Here is a 22,193-nt window from a genome sequence, read left to right as displayed (position 1 = left end):
CGACCTTTTCCGTTGCACGTGCCCAATGACAGCACACAACCTTTTAAGCAGAAAAGATGTGTATTGGCTTACGTGACTGAACAGCCCAGAGCTTCAGGTTTGGCTCGTTCCAGGGACCCAGATGGTATTGTCAGGATTCTGCCTCTGTGAGTTGAACTTCCTCTGGGTGGCTTCCTTCGTGGGCAGTTCTTCCCTCATTTGGCACTCTAGCCACCAGCTGCCCCAGGCTTCCATTCTGCTTCCTGGGCAGCCTGGAGGACACAATATACTTTATTCCCGGTGATTCCAGGGCAAGTCCTAGGTTTGGTTCTCATTGGCTGGGCCAATGGTGACTTGGATTCAGGCGGTAGAGTTGGTCTTACCTGAACTGCATGGTCCAGAAGTGGTTCCCCAGGGAGAAGGCTGCCGGACAGGCAAAAGCATGAGAGGATTCTCTCTGCTCTGGACATGGAAGTGTCCCTTGTCACATGCATCTGGGATTAAATTTTCCTGCTTAGGAGACCTCTGTCTTTCATGCTGCAGGACTGTCTGGCTGGGCAGTAGAAATTGAGGTGTGGTGGAGCTTTTTTACTCCTGGGTGTGGTCAGGATCGGGTTCTGTCCTCGGGCAGAGCTAGGTGTCCTTCTCTGCCAGGCTTCACCGGAGACTGACCCCTGTTGGCTAGCATTAGAAAAGGAGATACGGCCACTGCAGTGATAGGATGGGGAAGGGAGAATGAAACCAAGGGACGTCTGACTAGGCCCCTTTTGCTCCTCAGCTTCAGTCACAGAGCTACTGGCCACAGACATAATACAAATGCTGTGTGATCTTGGGAGATTCTTTACCCTCTCTGGGCCTCAGGTTTCACGACTTGCCAGTGAACAAGGGCCTTAAGGATATCTATTCACAATTTTTGAAGAGCACAGTGTTTCACATGATATAGGATCAGCCCTCAAAAGAGTCCCAGCTGTGGCCTTCCTATCAGCCTCTGAGGATCGTACTTTGCACAAGTGGCCTCTCTTACCAGGAGGAAAAAGTGCTAGTGGTTATGGGCAAAGGCCCAAGGCAGAACTTGCTGTTCCCCATTTTCTATATGTAGTCATACCGCAGCTACTTCTTGGGAGGCATTCAAATTGCAGGGTTCTACATGACCTGAGTGGACAGAGCAGATCCTGGGAGGTCAGAGCGGCCAGGACCCAGGGCACGGATCTTTGGAATCCTGCTCCAGTGCTCCCGGCCATGCTTCTGCCTGGTTGACCCATGGTTTCTTGTTGCCATGGATGGACCAGGGGCCAGGAGACAGTCTGCAAGCAAGAGTCCCAGAGTGGCAGAGCCTTAGGGGTCCCTCATCCCATGAGATGAGCTGGAACCCCCCCCCCACCACGGCACTCATGCTCTGGCGGAGGCAATAAAGGAGCTTTGTGGGCACACAGGTTAAGGAAGCTGGGAAAGGTGCCTGGAGAGAAATACCGGAGGAGAGGAAGGGGACTGATGTGCTCCAGGGGCAGGGGATGCTGGAACAGAAGGCCAGAGAGGAGATGGCGCGGTGTGTGAGGGGCAGCAAAGGTTAATTTGGCATGCTTGGCGTGCAAGGGTTTGGGTAAGGGAGGAGGTTGCAGAAGACGAAACGGGGGAGTTTGAGCAAGGTCTTTCTTCCGTTCTTGAGCTGAAGTTTGTATCTGTTGCTTCCAATTATTAACACCCAATTCTGCATCTTGTGCACCCCCTTCCCAACCCACACATACCCCCACACACACATGCACAGAACAAGTCACTCACTCTTTGCTCCGGCGCAGATCACCCCCGGTTATTTCTGCTGTGTTAATTGTGCTGTTCTCCCTGGCTTTCCTTCTAGAGGAGGGGAACTTGGGGCCCAGAGATGTGAAGAAATAGTGTGGTGTCAGAAAGGTCCTGGACGCATGGCTCTGTGGCGTTCAGTTCACAGGGATGTTCTGGATTGGAACTTGCCAACTTGGGGCGTCTGCACTGAGCCCTGAAGCATCTGAGCTGCCTCCCCGAATGTTCTCACTGCCCTTGCCTCCAGGACTTGACCGTCTGTTTCCTGTGTGAAGCCTTCCCCGTCTCTGCTTTTCTGTCCCCTGCCCCCAGCCCTTGGGGCCCTGCTGTCTCTCATCCTTTAGCACTCAGCGTAGAATTCCCCTCCAGGAAGTCATCTTTGTTCTGCTCAGAATATATTCAGTCATTCATCCATCCATGTGCCTATCCATCCAGGAAACAGATATTCAGTGGGTGCTTGCTTGTGCCAGGCTCTGCTGGGTGCAGGGGTGCGTCGGTGAGAAAGACCAACACTCCTAGGGCTTTCTAAAGGGACTGTCTCTTTCTGGTCTGGGTATTTGGCGTGTGTTTCTCCTGCTCTGCCCAGGGGTGTGATCAGGTTGCAGGGGACTCACGGATGGCGGGAAGAGGGCCATGTCCCTTTCTGGTCACCCGCCATGTCAGAACTTTAAATAGCAGCCCTGCACCCACGCATGCATACCTCAGAGGAACAGCAACTGCAAACATAAACCAAGGAGTCAGCCACACGTCTGGCCAGGTCTTTCAGTGTGGGCAGCGGGGGACGCAGGAGATGGTTGGAGGCTCATTTTTGCGTTTGCTTCTCACTCCTTTAAGGCACCATGTATGTAGGCTGCCCCCAATCCGTGCACAGAGCCTTTCCTGGTTCCCTCCCCTTGCTGGAATTGGCCTCCCCTTTTTTCCCAAATTACTCTGCCTCTGTCTTAGGGTATTTATGGTGAGTTCTATGCTAATTTGTGTGCTTGTCTTTCTCCTCTGGGTCCGAAGCTCAGGAAAGACAGGGTCAGGTCTTCTTTCTCCCTGAATCTTCAGCCCTTAGCATTGGGCCTGGCCTAGGCTAAGTGCCCTCTCACCATGCTGTGGGCTCAGTGCTTGGGCTCCCGCATCCCCAGCCCTCCCAGCTCTCGGCCACTCTCCTGGCCCCATACTTCTCTGGGGCCACGTAGCTGACCCACATCTGACTTCTCTGTGAACCAGCCCATTGTGCACTCAGATTCAGTGTCTGGGATCCTCTGGCTCTGCCTCTCTTCCCTTTCAGCCTGGGGACCCAGCCAGCTTGTCCTCAGATGCCAGCTGCTAGCTCAGTTTACTGGGCCCAAAGGGCAGCATCTTGTCTTGGCACTGAGTCTGAGGGTGGCTCCGGGCTTCCCTTGGGCCACAACCTCACCCTCAGAAGCTGGCAGCTGCAAGGTTTCTGGAGCTGGAGAGCAGAGGGGAACAGGCCAGAGATCTGGGCTCTGTGGGACCCTCGGCAAGAGGCTTTTCTTCTTTGGGCTCAGTTTCTTTGTTTCTGTGATACAGATCATCTTAAGTGCTTCTGCAAGTTGGAATCACATTAATGGAGGCAAAAGGGCTTTGTAAACTGTAAAGTGCCATAAAGGTATGAGGAGCTCTTGTTACTCTTGCAGGGATCATTTCTACCCCTTGCACTCAGCCTGGCTTTTTCCTCTCTCCCAGGTCCTAGGAAGGTTGTGCAGTGCTGTGGGCTGGACAGAGCCACCGTCCCGCAGGGAAAGGGCACAGTCCTTGGGGCAGGCCGTGGCAGGAGGTACAGGGAGAGTCGTCCCTACCCTTGCCTGGGCTTTCTGTAGTCAGGGCTTAATTTTCGGGGAAGGGAATGCAGCCTAGACTCTGCCTATGGCCAGGGTTGAGAGTGTGATCTGGGGTTGGGGCTGGGAGCCCCGTTTAAGGCTAAGGTCAGCAGCTTACCTTCTGCTTTGTCTCTCCACAGGGTGCCAAGTACCGTGGCTCCATTCATGACTTCCCAGGCTTTGACCCCAGCCAGGATGCCGAGGCCCTGTATACCGCCATGAAGGGCTTTGGTGGGTGCTCGGCCACCGGCAGTGAGGCCCTAGGAAAGGGAGCAGGACTCACTGGAGCTGGGGGGTGTTCCCACATGTGGGCTCAGCCCAGAGCCCTTCTGGGGGTGAGGGTGGGGGTGAAGTGTTGAGATGTGCTCATTCATTCTTTTGTCACCTCTTTTTATTATTTTTCATCATTTTATAATGAAATATTCCAGACCAGCCCAAAGGTCTAGGGAATAATAGAAGCTTCCCCCACAGACCTGCCACCCAACTTGAGAAATAGCACTTGCTTCCTCATAGAGTTGAAACCTCCTTGGTGGGTCCCCTCCTGAAGCATCAGGCCCGGCTTTCCTCTTGGGAGTAACCACTACCCCGAACTTGGTGCTGATTATTCTCTTTTATTTTCTTGTTGTTGAAAGAACCCTGACTTGGGTGTTAGGATACCTGGGTTTTTCTAAGCCAGGTCTCATTGTGAAAGCTTGGATGAGTCCTTGCTCCTCTCTGGGCCTCAGTTTCCTTATGTGTCTGATGAGGGGCTGGGTTACAGGCCCTCTGAGCACAAATACTGTGGTTGCTATGATCCTTCTCAGTAGGGGCTTGACAGGTCCCCATAGATCCTCCGCCACCGACACCACCGCCTGATGAACAGAAGGCTGGTGCTGAGGTCTGCGGGGAGCAGCCCTGGTGGGCTTCCTGGAGGCAGGTTGGGGGGGTCACCGGTGCCCTCCCGTCTTCCAGGCAGTGACAAGGAGGCCATACTGGAGCTCATCACTTCTCGGAGCAACAGGCAGAGGCAGGAGATCTGCCAGAGTTACAAGTCCCTCTACGGAAAGGTAACCGTGGCAACCACAGGGCGGGTGGGGTGGTGCTGGGGGCTGGTCTCACTCGCCTGTGTGTTCGTTGTATTCCAGCTCAGCCTCCGTGCTGACAATTCTGCGCTCCTTCTGCTCTGCTCTTTAGTCAGGCCCCATTCCGCCACAGATAATTCTACAGCACTTGCTCTGTGCTTGGGCGCTGGGCTAGGTGTTGGCGCACGCAGGTGACGAGACCTGTGAGGCGTCAGCGCTGTGGACTCACAACAGTGGGAGAGACACCCAGTAAACAAGCGAACAAACAGTGCTGGGGGAGAGGCACGGTGCCATGGGCTTGGATCCTGCACCGCCCTTTGCTCGCTGCGTGACTTTGGGCAAGTCACCTGACGTCTCTACACCCGTTTCTTAGGGTTGATGAGAGCCCATACCTCCCAGAGTGACAGTTCCAGGGGCTTACTTAGCCTGGTGCCTTACAGAGTAGGTGCTCATTAAATGCAGTTCTTATAAGCACTCCTCCCCTCCCTCCTCCATCTCCTCTCTCCCTCCCTCCCCCCCGACCCCTGACCTAGGACCTCCTTGCTGACTTGAAGTATGAGCTGACGGGAAAGTTTGAACGACTGATTGTGGGTCTCATGAGGCCACTTTCCTATTGCGATGCCAAAGAAATTAAAGACGCCATCTCGGTAAGAAGTGTGGATCTGTGTGTGTGTTGGGAGTGGGGGTGTGATGAATGGGAAGATTCTGGTCTCTGCAGCAAGTACTCACTGAGCCCTGCGCCTGCCAGCAAGGTGCCCTGATGTAAGAGGCAGCTTGCTCAAACCCTGTCCCAGAGGGGTGCCACAGTCTCCAGATGGCCAGATGTGGGACAGATGTTGGTGTGAGACAGACCTCATAAAGGGGGCCCTTGGCCTAGACTCCACCACGGCAGCCTACAGCCCTGAGGAAGCAGGATACAGGGCCATAAAGACAAACTGCCCGACACCCCAAGGCCAAGGGCATACTAAAGGAGGGCAGGAGGGTGGCTTAAGAGGGTGTCACAGAAGGTGAGAGATCAGGTTGGGCCCAGAAGCTCCAGGGAGGATTTGGTTGATCAGAGTGGGAAGGTCATTCCAAGCTGAGTAAGAGGTCAGGAGAGGTGGTGGAGGTGTATCCGGGACAGAAGTGCGGCTCGGTCTGGTTGAAGGAGAGGGTGGCTCCCTAGCAGGCAGGGAGGGATCAAAGCCCTCAAGTGTACCTGCACTTTACAATGTGTAAAGTGCTGTGAACTTTGCCTCAGATGAGCTATTCAGCATGGATTTACTTGACATATTGGTAAGTTTCGCGATGCGAGAGGTTGCCTTCTCCATGTCCTTGTGAGTTGGGCAGAGCCATCGGCAGCCTTTCCATTTTACAGATGAGAAAACGGGGGCCCAGAAAGACAACGTTTCTTAGTGAGAGGTCACAAAACAAGCTGCTGGCAGGGGCAGGACTAGAACCTATGTCTTTTGATTCTCAGGGCAGTGGCTCCGGTCTGCTGCCTGCAAGCTGTGGTAGGAGCACCCTGAGTGTTGGGGGTGTCATAGCTCTGGCCACTCCAGGAACCCAGCCCATGGCTGGCGGTGGCCTCCCAGCCCAGCCTGACTCCGACGTCTCTTCTGTTCCCCCAGGGCATCGGCACTGACGAGAAGTGTCTCATTGAGATCTTGGCTTCTCGGACCAATGAGCAGATCCACCAGCTCGTGGCAGCATACAAAGATGGTGAGATGGGCAGGGGGCGCCACTCAGGACTTAGATATGAAATGAGGGTAATTGCAAGGGTGGGGACCCTAAGATTATCCATCCACCTTCTTTCCTCTTGTCCTCTGATCGGTCCATCGTTTCTCCATGTCAGAAATAGCAGCTCTGTGCAGCAATGTGCTAGTTTCTCAGGATATGGTGGTGGGCAGAACCCATGTAGTCCCTGCCTCCTAGAACTTACAGATTAATGAGGTAACAAGGGATACAGACGACACACAGGTAAACACGATGATGACACATTGTTATACGATAAAGTAACAAGAATCAGACTTTAATTCGGGTGGACCTGCTCCAGACAAGTGGTCAGAGAAAGCGTGTCTTGGGAGGGAATGAGAAGGAGCCAGTTGTGTAAGGAGTGGCGAGAAGATCCTGGCAGCGGGAATGGCAAGCCCAAATGCCCTGGGGCGGAAATGAGCCTGGTAGCTAGTGTGAGGCCAGAGTGGTAGAGGGCAGGGCAGGGTCACACAGGGCCTTGCAGGCCAAGAGAAAGAGGCGACGTTTGATTCCAAGGCCAGCGGGAAGCCAGGGAGCCTGTGATCAGGGAGGGCATTAAGAGTCACCCTTGTTGCTGTGGATTGGAGAGGGAGGGGAGCAGAAGCAGGGGAAACAGTTAGAAGGCTGTAGCCACCGTCCAGGTTGTCGACCACGGTATCTGGAGTAGGATGGCACAAGTGGGGATAGAGGAAGTGGACAGATTGCATCTCAGTGTGTCAGGGGTCCGTGCAGAAACCTGTGGAGGTACCCCCTGGGTCTTTCCATGACCAGCCCAGAGACTGGGTGCTGGGATCATATAGGGGGCAGCAGGGACCTTTATCCTGGGTCCCCGAGGTCTCACGGGGATGGGACTAGAACTTCTGTTCCTTCCCTGCAGCCTATGAGCGAGACCTGGAGGCTGACATCATTGGCGACACCTCTGGGCACTTCCAGAAGATGCTCGTGGTCCTGCTCCAGGTTGGTCCACGTTGGGGCCCTCCCAGAAGCTCTCTACCAGAGCACGGGCAGAGGGCTGGAGGCCCCTTCTTCCTCTTGCCGCAGACAGCGTAGCCTGTGAGGGGTTACCTGGTGGCTCCTCAGGTATAAAGTCCCCATAAGCCGTGGCCACTCCCCAACTGCCCATTTATCCTCGAACCTGAGATGGTTTCTCTCTCTCACCTGGGTGTAGAATCCGAGCACCCAGGGGTCTGCTGGGCCACCCCTGGTTTGCACAGGCAGGTGACCCGCATTTCCCTTTGCACACATCCCTCCACTTTTGTTCCCCGGGAAAATCCCCGCCTGTGACCTCCATCCTCTCTTCACCCCCACCGCTCCCCCTGCTCTCCAGGCCTCCCTCCTGCCTTTGCTTCCCCAGCCGGCATGGCCCACGAGTCACCAGCAGGGATGTGGCATTTCTGGGGCTTCCTGCGCTGCATCTCCTACAGCCAAGCCCCGCCGCTCCTCCCTCCCACCCGCAGAGACATGAAAAAGGACCATGAAGAGGCTGCAGACTGGCTTCCGTCTGCCAAGCTGGTTTTTTCCCCCTTGGTTTTCTACACAATGTGTTTTTAAAAAAATACTCTGAGTTAGTTGCTAACATTTAAAAATAGGGAGTTTTTGCTCGAAAGCCAGATTTCTAGGTGCTTTCGAACCATGGGAAGTTCTGGCACTGGCAGGCCTGAATTTTGAATGGCTGCAGGGGGCTGGGAAACGTCGTTTCCCCGCACCCCTGCAGCTTCCCCTTCACCTGCCTGGCTCCCCGGAAGTCTCTGGCATTGACCTCAGGCATCGAGCAGTTTCAAGCCGACACTTGTCAGAAGCTTTATATAGAAATTAAGCCACTTCTTTGTTTCTTTCACTTGCTCCCCTCCCATACACAGTGTACCCCAGCTGCTCCCAGGTCTTTTTCTCCATTGCCATAGCAGTCCATATCCCATATTAAGCAGCTGGGGAATTACCAGAAACATCAGGAATGGGAAAGTGTGACCTTTGCCCCCAAGTGCAAAGCTGTTTGTTCTGGAGAGTTCCAGCTCCTTCTCAACATCTAACACCAGATGGGCAGGGCCGCAGCATGCACTATAAATGTGCGGGCTCTGTCTTCTGAAGCTCAGGCCTCAGGAGAACCAGGGGCTCTGAGATCCTGAGATGCCCAGTCCAGGGGCAGGAGGAGAGAAGCATGCCCGTGCCCATGGAAGCACGGTGCCCGCTAGGGCTGGCCCCGTCCCCTACGAGTTCTGTTCTTTGTCGGATGGGGCACAGGGCCTGGGTGGGACAGCGGAAATACCAGTAGGATTTGGTGCTTTCAGTGCTTGTGAGCTCGGATCTCAGGGCCCAAGTCTCAGATCCTCCCTGGTGAGTTCTCTAGGTTAAGGTCTGGGAACCCCCGGTAGAACGCAAATGTGCAGACTTTTTAGCCCTGCGGTAATCATTGTTGGCGGGCATCGTGAGCCATACGGGGACTTGTGCGGGGTTCTGTTCTCAGTACAGGCTCTGGCTTGCTCTGGGATGGGGCTCCTGGAGGGACCTTGGTCATTACCAGGACTCCCCTCTTTGGTCCCAACTCTGAGGATGAAGGGAAAAGCCAATGAGAGGGACCCTATGATTCCCCGCAAAATAGATGCTTCGGTCTTGATGCAGTGGCAGCTGAAGTCACTGCTCCAGGATACGTCTGGGCCACCACGCTTTCTCTACCTTCACAGTCTCCACCCCTGGTATCCAGGCCTCTCCCCCCGACTCGCCCCCCCCCCCCGCCCGGCTCTGGTTTGAACCCTGTGTCCCTGTGTCTCTGCCCAGGGAACCAGGGAGGAGGATGATGTGGTGAGCGAGGACTTGGTACAACAGGATGTCCAGGTAAACCAGCACTGACCAAGGGCTCTTGGGGCACAGCAAGGGAGCCCCGAGAGCGGGGAGCTTGGGGATCCAGGGAAGGGCTGGGTGCCGGGGAAGGGCTGGGTGCCGAGTAATTTGCATCAAATACCAGAAATAACTGACTCATGGCCAGCATTTTATACAGTGCTTTGTTGAAGAAGGACTTAAATTGTTTTTCAAAGGTACACAACATATATAAAGTTGGTGAGCTATATTTTGGAGCTTTTGTCATTTGTTCCTTTATTCATTCAGTTAATTAATATGTACTGAATACCTACTATGTGCTGGGCACTCTGCCAAGCACTGGGGAATCACTAATGAACAAAATCAGACAGTACTGGGAGAGATAGGCATAGATTCATCGTACACACCTTCTCTGGGATATATCATTACATTCCAGGTGTTTTGAGCCCCACTTTGTGCCCGTGATACTGCAGGGGTAGATAACAGAGAAAGCTAAGACAGAGTCCCTGTCTTTGAGGAGCCCATGCCATAGTGGGGAGCCAGGCACATAAAGTCATTATAATATACAGTGGAGCAAGCAATAAAGAAGCAAAAAACTATAGGAGCCTAGAAGAGGGAAGGAGGAGAAGAAAGCGAACTCTGCTTTGGGGATATCAAGAAGTACTTCAGGAACAAATGGGACATTTAATCTGGACCTTGAAGGTTGAGTAGGAGTTTCCCCAGAAAGAAAGGAAGGTATACAGGTGTATGCAAAGGTCCTGAGGCTACCAGTTACTTGTATGTTCAGGGATCCAGCAGCAGTTGATTAGCTTGGCCAGCAAGTTCTGTCTCCTTTCAATGAAGTCCTTTCTCTTCCCCTTCAGGACCTGTACGAGGCAGGGGAACTGAAATGGGGAACAGATGAAGCTCAGTTCATTTACATTTTGGGAAATCGCAGCAAACAGCATCTTCGGTTGGGTAAGTTCCAGAGAAGAAAGACCTACAGCTGCTCCCTTGGGGGTTGTGCCAAGAATTCCATTCTTTCTTCCTTTTCTACTAATAGAGCAGGATAGTTACTTCATCTACAATGCAAGTACTAGTCCTGATTTTATTAGATGGTGGTTTGTGTAGTCCCTCAGCAAAGTCATTGACAGGATGCTCTACCTTCCCATCTCAGTACCAGTCCTGTCTTCCTGTTGGAGTGTGAGGTACACAGAGTCCCTCACATCATACCCAGCTTGAGTGCACGGTGGCTGGTGGTGTGCATGACCTCCCTGCCAGCTAGCTCCCCAAAGATCGGCCCTACCTTCATGCTGGGTGCCCTGGTCCTGGCCTCCCCTTCTGAGGTCCTGGTTTCTCCTGCGTTCTGGGACACCCTCAACATCCCTGTCTTTCTGACTCAGTGTTTGATGAGTATCTGAAGACCACGGGGAAGCCGATCGAAGCCAGCATCCGAGGGGAGCTGTCCGGGGACTTTGAGAAGCTGATGCTGGCTGTGGGTACGTCCTGACCTTGCATTCCCAGGGGCATTCGAGGGATTCTGGGATTATGGCCCAGGAACAAGAGGCCAAGAATGGGAAAGGGGGACTATATGATCTGGCAGCAGGAGGCAGTGAATTCCACAGGTTGGTCAGGGGGGCAGAGTGGAGGCTCAGGTACTGACTTCCCACCACTTCCTCCCCAGGTGTATGTGGTAGGGCGAGGTAGAGCTGTGAGCCCGAGCTCGGGGAAAGAACCAGAAGGAGAGCAGGCTTGTGTAGAACACGTACCGTGTGCTGGGTGCTGCGTGGGGTGTTTAATCTTTAAAAAAGCCCTGGGCGGGGGGGGGCATGATCTCCATTTCACAGATGAGGAAACCACATCTCACAGAGGCTGTGTCACTTGCCAAGGGGTAGTTCTGTCATGACTTGGGGGTGTCCCGGGCACGGGGCTTGCCAGGAGCTGACTAGCCAGTGGTGGAGTCAAGATGCAAACTCAGGGCTTCTCCCAAATCCGCTGTTGACTTGGAGCAAGTCCCCTGTCCTCACTGGGCTTCAGCTCCCTCATCTGATAAATGGGGGCAGGGGTGCGGGACTGCCTGACCCCAAGGCCCTTAGAAGCTGGACATTGCAAGAATCAGTGTGTCTGAGTCTGGGCTGGGTTGTATGTGTGTTCTGTGGGGGAGAGCTGTATCCCCAGCCTCATCCTCCTGCCCAGAGCTGTCCCGCTCCCAACTCTGTTTCAAGCAGTCAGGTTCTGGCTTGCTCTGCCAGCAGGATCCAGAGTGCTGTAGCTGCCGGTACTTTCTGCTGCAGCAGAATCTAAAGAAGCACCTCTCCCAGCTCCGCCCCAGACGCTACCCCCCACCCGGCCCCGTTCCGCAAACCCCCCAGAGGACTAGAAAGGTGAAGTGGGTCTTTAAGATGCACAACCCACATTTCAGCAGCCCGGTTCCTGATTTTATGCTCTGGGTTTGTGTTAAAAGGGGGTGGGGCCTCGGGTTATCAGAAGCCTGGGTTCTTCCTTGGTTTGCACTTGGTGCTCCCCAAGAGGTAAAGATAAAGAAGGGGTCAGGCCGCCCCAACCCATTCTGAGGCAGCCAGAATAACTCTACCTCTTTTTCCCTCTTCTCAGTAAAGTGTATCCGGAGCACCCCAGAGTATTTTGCGGAAAGGCTCTTCAAAGCCATGAAGGTGTGTGGTAGGGTCAGTGGGAATGAGCTTGTGGGAGGGGGTCTCTGCCTATCCCCACGGGACTGTAGAGACGCTCTGACAAGTCTGTAGGGCCCACTCACTGGCCAAAGAGAGCCCTCGGGATTGGCCGCAGGAGAGAGGGATGGCCCTTTTCCCAGGTGAGCTCCCGAGCCTGGGATGCTTTCTGGTCTCACACCTGCCCCCCCAAATACCTGCTCCAACCTCAGGATTGATCACCAAGTGTTATGACAGCCTGCGCTTGATTCATCCAGCCAGATGGGCTGGAAACCCACACATTTCAAAAGTATTAATTGACCAGAATGTTTCTGTACAGTGTATGTAGATTACACCACTTTGGAAGATACTTGTCATTGTCTACTAAGGCTCATGATGTTTATCCCTGTGACCCGGCGATTCTACTCTGGATGTATACTTGAGAACAGTGATTCCCACTCTTTTGCACACAGGACACATGGAAACTGATGATAGTTCCATACATCTGCATTCATGATAGTACATAAATGCAGAGGCCACAGACCCAAGGCCCGGGAGCTCAGGCCTTCCTGGCCCTGGTTGCTCATCCCACAAGGGCAAGGGAACTATGGCCCATTCACTGTCTTCCAGAGTGAGGTCAGGCAGCTCAGCCCGGGAGAGAAGGTTCCTGTGTGCATGCGTTCCTAAGAATGTGGCAGTGTTATCTGTGTTAGGAAAAATTTAGAAACAACGCAATGTCCATCCGGAGTAGCAGGAGAAATAAATGCGCAGTGGAGTGTTCACAGCATTCCAAGATATACAGACGTAAACAATCTATATTTAGAGTTACAAAGTTATGATAAAATTACAAGGGAAACCAAGGATGGGCTGATGTATGAGGGGAGGAAGGAAATCAAAGCAAGAGGGACACATAGGGAGCTTCTGGGGGAATGACAATGTTGTGTTTCTTTTGTTCTTAAATTTAATGTTTTGTCACAAAAATTGTATTTCCAACTCAGCTGGGGGCTGTTAGCACTCTGGCCTCCTCTCAAGTTCCTGTCCCCCTAACCCACTTGTCTTCCAGGGCCTGGGGACTCGGGACAACACCCTGATCCGCATCATGGTCTCCCGTAGTGAGCTGGACATGCTTGACATTCGGGAGATATTCCGGACCAAGTATGAGAAGTCCCTGTATAGCATGATCAAGGTGAGCGGAGCTAACAGGGTACAGAGAGGAGCAGAGGACTTGGGAACCACTCCCAGGGGAAAAGAACTGTCCCGGAAAGCTGGGAGTCTCTTGGGAATTCCAGGAGCCCCTGTCTCATGGCACATTCAGGGAATGTGAGACAATTCAACGGAGAAGTAAGTGTCTGGCGGCGCTTGTGAGTCACGAAGCTCAAAAGGAAGGCCGGCCTGGGTCAGGAAGGGCATGCAGGCTGAATTAAGGGTGAGGACTCCATCCCAAGGGCGGTTGGGGTAGAACTCTTGGCCCCGGGCCAGGTGACTTGTGATGACTGGGGTGTCCAGCCCATGACACTTGGCCAAGAGACAGAGAGTTGGGTTTTTTCTTTTTGGGGTGGGTGAGGTAAAGCTTTATGAGTTCCAGCTATGTCCCCTGAACTATGTTTCCAAAGAGGAATTTTATAGGTATTACATGCAAAAATGGTTCATGGGAAATGTTTCGAAAAAACTAGTATAAGTAAAGACAAGCCAGTTTGTTAACTTCAGAACTTCTCACAGCCTTTATTATGTTAAATCCTTCATGAAGCTCAAACAGGGGTATAAAATACGCTACATCCATTTGTTTGGGTTTGGCATTTCCTGGTGTTTTTGCTCGTGGAGCCCTATTTTCATGGACTGTTTCACTTGGGAGGGCCGGGCTGGGGATTATCCGGGGGTCGTGGTGTGCTGGGCCCGGCTCGCACTGGCTCCACGTTCAGTGAAATCATTTTGGTAGCTTGAAAGTATCCCTGGTTGGATGTATTCACACCACAGAGATTGCCAAATGTTACAAATCGGGGCTTTTTTACTTTTTTTCCCCCAAGAGCCGGTTGTTAAATATTTGCCAGCACACCGTTGTTTGGCGGTCTCAGCCACCCCCAGACCAGAGGAGAGTCAGGGCAGCTACGAAAAAGTGTTCAGCCTTCCCCATCTTGGGCTCTGCAGAACGTCCCCTCCTTGTCTGAGGGGAGCCCAGGGGTGAGTGAGGTCACCTTTCTCTCTCTCTCTCTTTCTCCCCAGAATGACACGTCTGGTGATTACAAGAAGGCTCTGCTGAAACTCTGTGGGGGTGATGATGAGTAAGTGGCCCCCGGGGCCCCAGGCTGGAGGGAGTGGCCTCTGGGGGTGGCAGGCCTGGGCTCCCCTGGCCCTCATCCTGATGGATTGGATGAAGTTGGGGATTCCTCGGTGCCAGGAGCAATGCGCAGGTGAATGTGTGTGTACGTGTGTACGTGTGTGTGTGTGTGTGTGTGTGTGGCGCGGGAATGTGCTCTCCCAGTGTGTGTGTGTGACGGGAATGTGCTCTCCCAGACAGGGAGGTGTCTGCTCCCGTGCACTTGGAAAGGCAGTCTGGGGGTGTGGACTGGGAATTAGGGGGGTCCAGACCCTGCTACCTCATAGCTACTTCTCCGTTCATCATCTGTTTGATGGAAGAAGTACTGAGTACATTCCGTGAGCAGACCCTGTGGGGAAGGGCTGGTCAAGCCCCCAGCCCGGTGAGGCAAATGGACCAGGACCTGCACGTGGGGCCGTCCTGGGATGGGGAAAGTATCTGTGCCTGGGAACGCACAGATCAGGGCATTATCCCAGACTGGGGGAGGCTCCTGGGGGTCAGGAGCAGAGGTAAGAAGCAGAGGCCTTAGGAGGAGGAGGTGAAGATAGGGTCTGAAGGAGAGTGGGCGGAGGAAAGGCCTAGAGATGTGCAGGTTCAGCCTGGTTCATTTCTGTAAACTGATGCTGCACTTTTGCAGCAGGCTGGGGAAGAGAGGAGGCTGAGAGGTGGGCAGAGCCTGGGGGCCTCCTGGCAGAAGAACCTCTCCTAGGGGAAGTGGGGAGCTGTGGAAGAGATTACACTGGACACAACTTGACCAGATTTGTGCCCTAGGAGGGGAGCGATGGGTCCTCTGATTTTCCCTCCCAGAGCTTATAAGGATCCAGTTAAGTAAGGGATATGATAACCTCCTGTTAACCTTTGACAAGTGCCTTGGGGGCTGATTTCAGTTCTTCAGACGTTTACTCAGCATGTGGTACACCCAGATGCTTTGCAGGAGGAGATATCGAGGTGACGTGGCCGTAAGGTGGTCACTGACTTGTTTGAGAGGGGAGACGTGGATAGAAATCACTCAGATCATGAGGAAGAAAGGGGAATTCAGAGGATTCGAGAACTCCTGTCCTGCTTGGAACTTGGAACCAAGAAGGCTGCTGGGGAGAGCCAGCATTGCAGGGGGTCTCAAGAGAAGATAGAAGGTTCTCAGAAATGGAGGGGAGGGCTCTGAATGGATGAGGCTTGAGAGAAGGTGAAGCCAAACGGATTCACTTAAAGTGTGTGTGTCCGTGCACGTGCACACATGTGGCCGTGTGTGTCCGAGCGCGTGCCGACACATGGCTGTATTGTATGTGTGGAGTGTTGCCCACGATGACGGGCCCTCCTGTCCTCTCCCCAACCCCCTCCCTTCCAGTGCCGCTGGCCAGTTCTTCCCGGAGGCAGCGCAGGTGGCCTATCAGATGTGGGAGCTTAGTGCAGTGGCCCGAGTAGAGGTCAGACCCTCCCCTCCTCCTGCTTGACCTCTTGACCACAAGCTTCCAGTCTTCTGCTCGCACCTTCCTGCTGCTCTGGTTGGCACCCAGCTGCCCCCTGGCTGCCAACCTGAGACACTGGTTCTCACATCTGAAGCTTCCTTGTCTTCTAGGAGTGAGGAGCTGGTGGGCGGGCACTCGGGTGTGGGCGTCTGATTCCTGCTGCAACTTCTAACGCGCCGGGAAGCATTCTGGCCCCCTGACTACTAACAGGGCTTGCTGAATGGAGGCATGTCTGGTTCTGTGGAGGGGCCTGTGTCATCCTGGGTCGGACAGTTGGCCTTTGGAGGCATGACAACGAACAGAGGGCCACCGCTCGGTGCACTGGATGATTCAAGCTTGTTCTGACCATCCTGAGACCCAGGGTCCACAGACGGACTTGGGGCAAACCATTCCCGGGACTAGTAGCACTTGGTCCACATGAAAATATTTGGAACCTTGCCTTCTCTCTGTGACTCACGGAGCCATTTTTGGCAGGTCCCTACCCCTTTCTGGGCCTCTGTCTCCATCTTCAGAATGAGGTGTTAGACACGGCAAGCCCAGTGTCTTCCGAGGGCTCTTGAGCTCTGATGTTCCAGAACAGCATTTCCCAAATGACAAGGCAAGAACTGTCATTGCAGATGACCTTAAATTATATAAGAAATGAATCCTTTTGGGTTAGGGGAGCCTCCATGGTATTCAGTAACACGGAACCTCACATAGTGAGGGAGCGACTCCTTTTCGATTGCATCCACCTTCCTCATTCTGTCAGAGTCTGGTTTGGTCCTACACTCACTAGCTTTCCTTTTTCACAAACAGAGCTGAGAGAGCTAGCTTTAAGTGCAGAGCTTTTGACAAGCAACAACGTCTCGTTAAATTTGGTGATATTTGACAACACGGTTTTTTCTCTTTATTACATTTATTGTCATGGGTTATCATCTGTTGATGGCACATAATACCAGTTTTCTCTTTATGATAGTGATATAAAATTATTTTCATTCATTAATCCATTTAACAAATATTTCTTGAGTGCTTGCTTCTGTTGTAGGCACTTGGGATCTATCCAAGAACAAAATGAACAAAACCTCTGGCCCTTTAGGAGTATTTAAATACTTAAACACTTAAAAATGAATGCATTTAAGTAAAACAGAACAGATGTTGAATTAAGTAAAAATATTAAGAAATAGCACAGGGTGTATGCAAATAGGGAAACACTGAGAACCCCACTGAAGGAGTGACTGAAATTTGGGAGATTCTGCTCTGGTGTTTCAGACGTTTTGGTTGCCTTTTCAAGGGGAGGGGCTCTTGAAGAGGCAGAAGGGCCTTGGGGACAGGGCAGGATTCTGAGGGACTGGGGAGGCCCCAGTGCAGCTGGGCCAGAGCCTACTCCTGCGGCAGGAAGCTGGCTTGACCAGCATTTGTCACGCTCCCGGGCCTGGGTCTGTCTCTCCCCTTCTCCTTTCTCAGCTCTAGGGCAGGGGTCTGTCTGCTGTGCCTTCACCCCCGCCTCTTTCCCCTCAAGCTGCTTGGTGTGGAGCTCGTGGGGAAAGCTTCCCCTCCCTTGCATGCTCCTCTCTTGGCCTGGCCCCCAGGGGGGCCTCCAGACACCTGCTGAGTCTCTTTCTGCTTCTCCCAGTTGAGGGGAACTGTGCGTCCAGTCGACAACTTCAACCCTGACGCTGATGCCAAAGCACTGCGGAAGGCCATGAAAGGACTCGGTAAGGGGACAGGAAAGGGGCGGGTTGGCCTCTGGGGCAGCAGATGTGGGAGCTGAGGCCTCAAACTAGGGTCCACAGAACGAGGAGGGTCCTGGCTCCCTGAGCCTGGGGAGGAGGGGAGTGAGGGAGTTTGTAAGGAACTGGGCACAAGCCCTTCCCTGAGACCACGATGTCCCCAGCCTGTCAGGACCAGTGTCCTGGTGTAGAAGAAAGTACTAGGGCTTAAGGCCCGGGTTCTCCCCCTGGCTTTGCCTGAGAGTCACCGTGTGACTTTGGGCAGGTCCTTCAGTGCCTCTAAGCGTCCATTTCCCCAAGTGTAGAAGAGCTACAGACCCAATTCTGGGACGGGAGCGCCCCCTGCTGGCTCCCCCTTCAGGGCCTCCATTTGGAACTAGTGGGAAGAACTACTCTATGGGTGGATGCCCTGTTCTCAGAAAGGCCAGCGGGGACGGAGCGTCCAGGTTTGGCCTCTGTCACTCCCCCTCCCTCGCCCCTGCCCATCTAACGGCACCTCCCAGAGGCCTTGGCTTAAATCCTCCCCCTCTGGGCCTCATCTTCATTTGTCTCTTGGGAATGATAATATCCACCGGGCATATGTAGGACTGTGAGAACACAGGCGTACTGGAAAGGTAGAGTCCTGTGCCGGGTCTGAGGTCGAAGGCATTAATCCGAGAGGCGGGCAGTGGCATCCTGATGTCTTCCAGAGTTGACCTGCACCGGTTAGAAGGACTTGGGCTCCAGCTCCCGGGGAGTTGAAGAGAAAGGACGCGGGGTCCCCATGGGGTTTAGAATGCCAGGTTGGAAGGATCCCTTAGTAGCCACTCGGCCACTTCGTGGCGTAGGTGTGGGAATTGAGCCCCAGACAGGGGCCAGGCCTTGCTCCACCATGGCCAGAAGCAGGGCTGGACCAGAGGCCCTGACTCACCGCAGGCAGGGCTCTCTGCTCCTCTGGGGGTCTGCTCAGCAGTGACCCCACAGAAGGCAGTGCAGGGAGGAGCCTGGCCTAAGTCAGCGGTGTGGGCCAGAGGCAGGGCTCCTGCAGGCGCTTGGAGCTCTAGCCAGGCTTCTGCCCTGACAAAGATCAGTGCAGCCATGGGCAGGGGGATGTGGGGAAGCTGGGCCATGACCTCCCTCTGAGCCACGCGGCTTGGGTGATTCAGGAACTGACGAGGACACCATCATCGACATCATCACGCACCGCAGCAACGCCCAGCGGCAGCAGATCCGCCAGATCTTCAAGTCCCACTTCGGCCGGGTGAGGCCTCAGCCGGGGCCCTGCACCACCCCCACCCCCCACCCCCCGCCCCGGGGCTTGGCCTGTGACAGCCAACTCCGTGCACCTGGGCGCCCGGGTCTTCACGGTCACCTGTTCTTGGAATACCACCCTCATTGGTTTTGGGCTGCCTGCAACACATTCTGTCCATCCCCCAGTTCCTTGGGATCAACGCCTATGGGAATGGTTCAGCGCAGGGCTGAGATGAGGGACATGAGTTGCTTTCACACAGCATTTTCTGGATCTCGAAGTTCCAGAGGCTTCAAGGCTGAGCGTCAGTGATTACCGTGCCTTCGTGGGGAGCTGGCGAGTCGCCCCCAGGGTGGGAATGATGGCCTCCAGCCCTGCCCCCTTTCCTGTCCTGTCTCCTTGCCACCAAGGAGAGTGGATCTTCCCGCTGCTTGGGTTTTTTCCCCTGTCCTCTTTGCTGTCCTCTAAGGAGTAAGCATCAGCAGAGACAGACGCGGGCTCCCGCCATCCCCTGCATTCACACGGAGCCCCTGTTGCCTCGTTCCGCATCTCCCTGTCCTGGGTCACACGGGAGCATGTGCTGATGTTGGCATGACCTCAGCCCTGCCCTTTGTAGGACTTGATGGCTGACCTGAAGTCTGAGATCTCTGGAGACCTGGCGAGGCTGATTCTAGGGCTCATGATGCCACCGGCCCATTACGATGCCAAGCAGTTGAAGAAGGCCATGGAGGTATGGTGGGGGCACCAAAGGGATAGGATCCAGTCTGCAGGTGTTGGGGCGACACAGGTGCTCCCCACGAGCCCAGGTGTGGGTTGGCTGTAGCTCCTTGGCAGAGCCCTTCCCACGCCCAATTCAAACTGGCATGAACACCAAAGGGGACGTTGGTTCCCGTAACTGAAAGATACAGGACTCCATCTGGTTTTAGACGTGGCTGAATCCAGGGACTCGAATAATGTTATATGGACTCTTGTTTCTCCCCTACCTTGGTTGGCTCTCTCCAGTGGTGGCCTCACTCTCAGAGAGCCTTTCTCCTCGTGGTTGTATGTCCTACCAGCGAGCACCTCTGTTCCTTCTCCCCAGGAGTTCCACCAGTCTTGGCTTCTACTCTGGTTGATTCAAGTGAGGTCACATGCCCAGTAATCAGTGGTGTCAGGGGGATCTCAAGGAGCAGCTGGAGGAAGCAGGATGGGTCTGGAAGGGAAAACACCAGCAGTCGGAGTCTGTATTCTAGTCCAGGCCTGCCACTAACTCACTCTGTGATGTTGGGCCCCTTACACTTTCTAAACTTCCATGCCTTCGGCAATCATCCCTGCCCTTCAAGCATTGGAGTGGGTCAAGCAAGGTCATGGGTGTGAAGGGCACTGTTAACTCTGACGACTGATTAGCAAGAAAGGACGTGGTGTCCCGGCCCAGCTCTTGCTGCAGCTGCTTTGCTTTGCAAGGCACCAGCTGTCCGGGGCTCCTCTCAGTCGTTAGAGCATACAGAGACCCGTCCTGAGCCCAGCTCCTTGTCTCATCAACCCACAAGGCAAGGCTATCGTTTTGTCCCCATTTTACAGATAAGGAAAGTCAGGCTCAGCCTAAATCACTTGATCAAAGTCACAGCATTACGAGGTTTAACAGCCGGGGTTCAGACCCAATCTGTCGGACTCTGGAGCCTGACTGGACAACCACATGACACCACTAGGGCTTTGCGCCCCTGGAGGATTCAGGGAAGAAAAGACATTTCCCTGGGCAAAGCAAATTGAGGTTCTCTTCCTTTTAAAATGCCTAGACAAAAAAACCAAAGGATTTGAAAACATGGAGTTTAGGCGTTGAAGGGACTAGTGAGCTAAACTGACCCAACCCTTTCCATGCCCACAGTTGGGACCGGACGCCCCACAGGCACTGACCTCTGAGGGCAGTGAATGTGCTTCCTTGCCTTTTTTTTATAGTTGTGGCCGCACCGGCTTGTGCAGTGACGGGCACATTGCAGGTGTTCAACAGATACTTGAATCTATCGATCCGTCCGTCTCGTTCGCCTCCCTCCCCTCCCCCAAAGTGAGGACCTTTGAGCAGCTGTTTCCCAGAGCTGTCTCAGTCTAGAGGACCTAATGTGTCAGTCCCTAGATCACTCCTCAAATGCAAATATCAACAGACACAGCATGTTTTTCCCTTAAAGCACAAAACCTTTTTTTCTTCTGACAAAATAATATGTGAGAAAGTCTACACAGAGCAAAAAAGAAGAAATGAGAAATCGCCTGTGATCCTTCGCCCACCCAGAGACCACAATCACTGTTACACTATAATGCATGATCTCTGTTCTTGTTATATACTTAAACATAAATATTTCTATTCAGATACATATGTGTGTGTGCCTTTTAATATACACATGCCTATAGACCATATATTCTTTCCTTTTTAATTTTTGGTCCATAGCAATTCTCATGGGAGGTTCTGGAAATCTTGATAAGCTGGCATGTTCCGCCCTGATTGTGCTGTCTCTGGTCTGGGGGTAAGGAGAAAATCCAGGAAGGCTTGGTGGTCTGAACATTTGCCTCCTGGGTGGTTTCTTGAACAGGGGCCTTCTTGGCCAGGGCTCCTCGGGTCTCTGCATGGGGGTCAGGGCTGTGGTTCAAGTCTTCTTGGTCTTGACATTCTAGGGGGCTGGCACCGATGAAAAGGCTCTCATTGAAATCCTCGCTACTCGGACCAATGCAGAAATCCGGGCCATCTGTGAGGCCTATAAGGAAGGTGAGTGTGGGAGGCCTTGGGCCCAGCACCACTGGGAGGAGATGGCAAAAGAGCCAGCTCACCCCACAGCACTGCCCACCTCCCTTCTCTCAGGCATGAGGCTCTGATAAGCCCCTGGGGATGCCCAGCCCTGTGCCTGAGAAAAGGGCACCCCATGCAGAGAGTCCCGGCTGGAGGGGAGGAGTGAGAGGAGAGCGTGTCCAGGCTGCTGGGGAGCCGGAGGGCGGCCTCCTGGGTGGGCAGCCTATGCAGTCACTCCAGGCCCTCGTTCAGAAGGCCTGTGCTCGGTCAGAATATTATTTTGAAGGATCTTAAGTACCAGTCAGAAATGTTTAAACTTTTCCCCTGGTAATCAGCTTTAAAATGGGAGAAATTTTGAGTGGGGGAGTGACCTGGCCAGAACTGTGGCCAGAGCTTATGGGTCCGGCGCCTGTCCTACGGGAGGGAAGGTAGGCGAGGGAGGACAGGGTGGCTGTGAAGCAGGAGAGGCAGGATTCCAGGAGCCCTCAGCTGGGACGGGGAGGGAGGCGATGGACTGAGGCGTCAGTGTGTCAAGATCCACAGTGGCATGGCAGGTTGCTGCCAAGAACCAGCTTCTAGAAGCACCCCCCATCCTTAGCCAGCAGCTGCCCACACCCCCTTTCTCTGTTTCAGACTATCACAAGTCCCTAGAGGATGCTCTGAGCTCAGACACGTCCGGCCATTTCAAGAGGATCCTTATCTCTCTGGCCACGGTGAGTTCGTGGCCCCAATGCCTGCCTGGCTGGGAGAGGGGCAGGGAGCTAGGAGCCCAGTCCTAATGAAGAAAGGGTGTCCTCCCCACTTGCCTTCTCGGGCCCACTGCTGAGGCCATGACTGGCTCGTGTAAGGCCTTCTTCCTCTGTTT

At 53.8% G+C, this 22,193-nt stretch overlaps 2 protein-coding genes across 3 annotated transcripts in view; one reads left to right on the top strand and one right to left on the bottom strand.

Moving 5' to 3' along the window:
- Nucleotides 1-22,193, bottom strand: part of MYOZ3 (myozenin 3) — a 381,468-nt gene that overhangs the window by 37,490 nt on the left and 321,785 nt on the right. The gene's annotated exons all lie outside the window — the stretch shown is intronic.
- The window catches only part of ANXA6 (annexin A6), a 44,901-nt gene that overhangs the window by 9,406 nt on the left and 13,302 nt on the right, over nt 1-22,193 (top strand). For both annotated transcript variants that reach the window (XM_031020885.2, XM_006749634.3), the window contains exons 3-19: nt 3,746-3,836; nt 4,557-4,651; nt 5,200-5,313; nt 6,277-6,367; nt 7,278-7,357; nt 9,173-9,229; nt 10,075-10,168; nt 10,594-10,689; nt 11,804-11,862; nt 12,920-13,042; nt 14,077-14,135; nt 15,516-15,594; nt 17,249-17,330; nt 18,491-18,585; nt 19,190-19,303; nt 21,217-21,307; nt 21,962-22,041. In XM_031020885.2, coding sequence (XP_030876745.1) covers nt 3,746-3,836; nt 4,557-4,651; nt 5,200-5,313; nt 6,277-6,367; nt 7,278-7,357; nt 9,173-9,229; nt 10,075-10,168; nt 10,594-10,689; nt 11,804-11,862; nt 12,920-13,042; nt 14,077-14,135; nt 15,516-15,594; nt 17,249-17,330; nt 18,491-18,585; nt 19,190-19,303; nt 21,217-21,307; nt 21,962-22,041 — 1,500 coding nt within the window. The remainder of the gene's footprint in view (nt 1-3,745; nt 3,837-4,556; nt 4,652-5,199; nt 5,314-6,276; nt 6,368-7,277; nt 7,358-9,172; nt 9,230-10,074; nt 10,169-10,593; nt 10,690-11,803; nt 11,863-12,919; nt 13,043-14,076; nt 14,136-15,515; nt 15,595-17,248; nt 17,331-18,490; nt 18,586-19,189; nt 19,304-21,216; nt 21,308-21,961; nt 22,042-22,193) is intronic.

Source organism: Leptonychotes weddellii, chromosome 7 (genome assembly GCF_054177405.1).
Source record: "Leptonychotes weddellii isolate Sample4059 chromosome 7, ASM5417740v2, whole genome shotgun sequence".
NCBI lineage: Eukaryota > Metazoa > Chordata > Mammalia > Carnivora > Phocidae > Leptonychotes > Leptonychotes weddellii.
The sequence above is the reverse complement of the archived record's forward strand: the minus strand, read 5'-3'. Positions and strand labels throughout refer to the sequence as shown.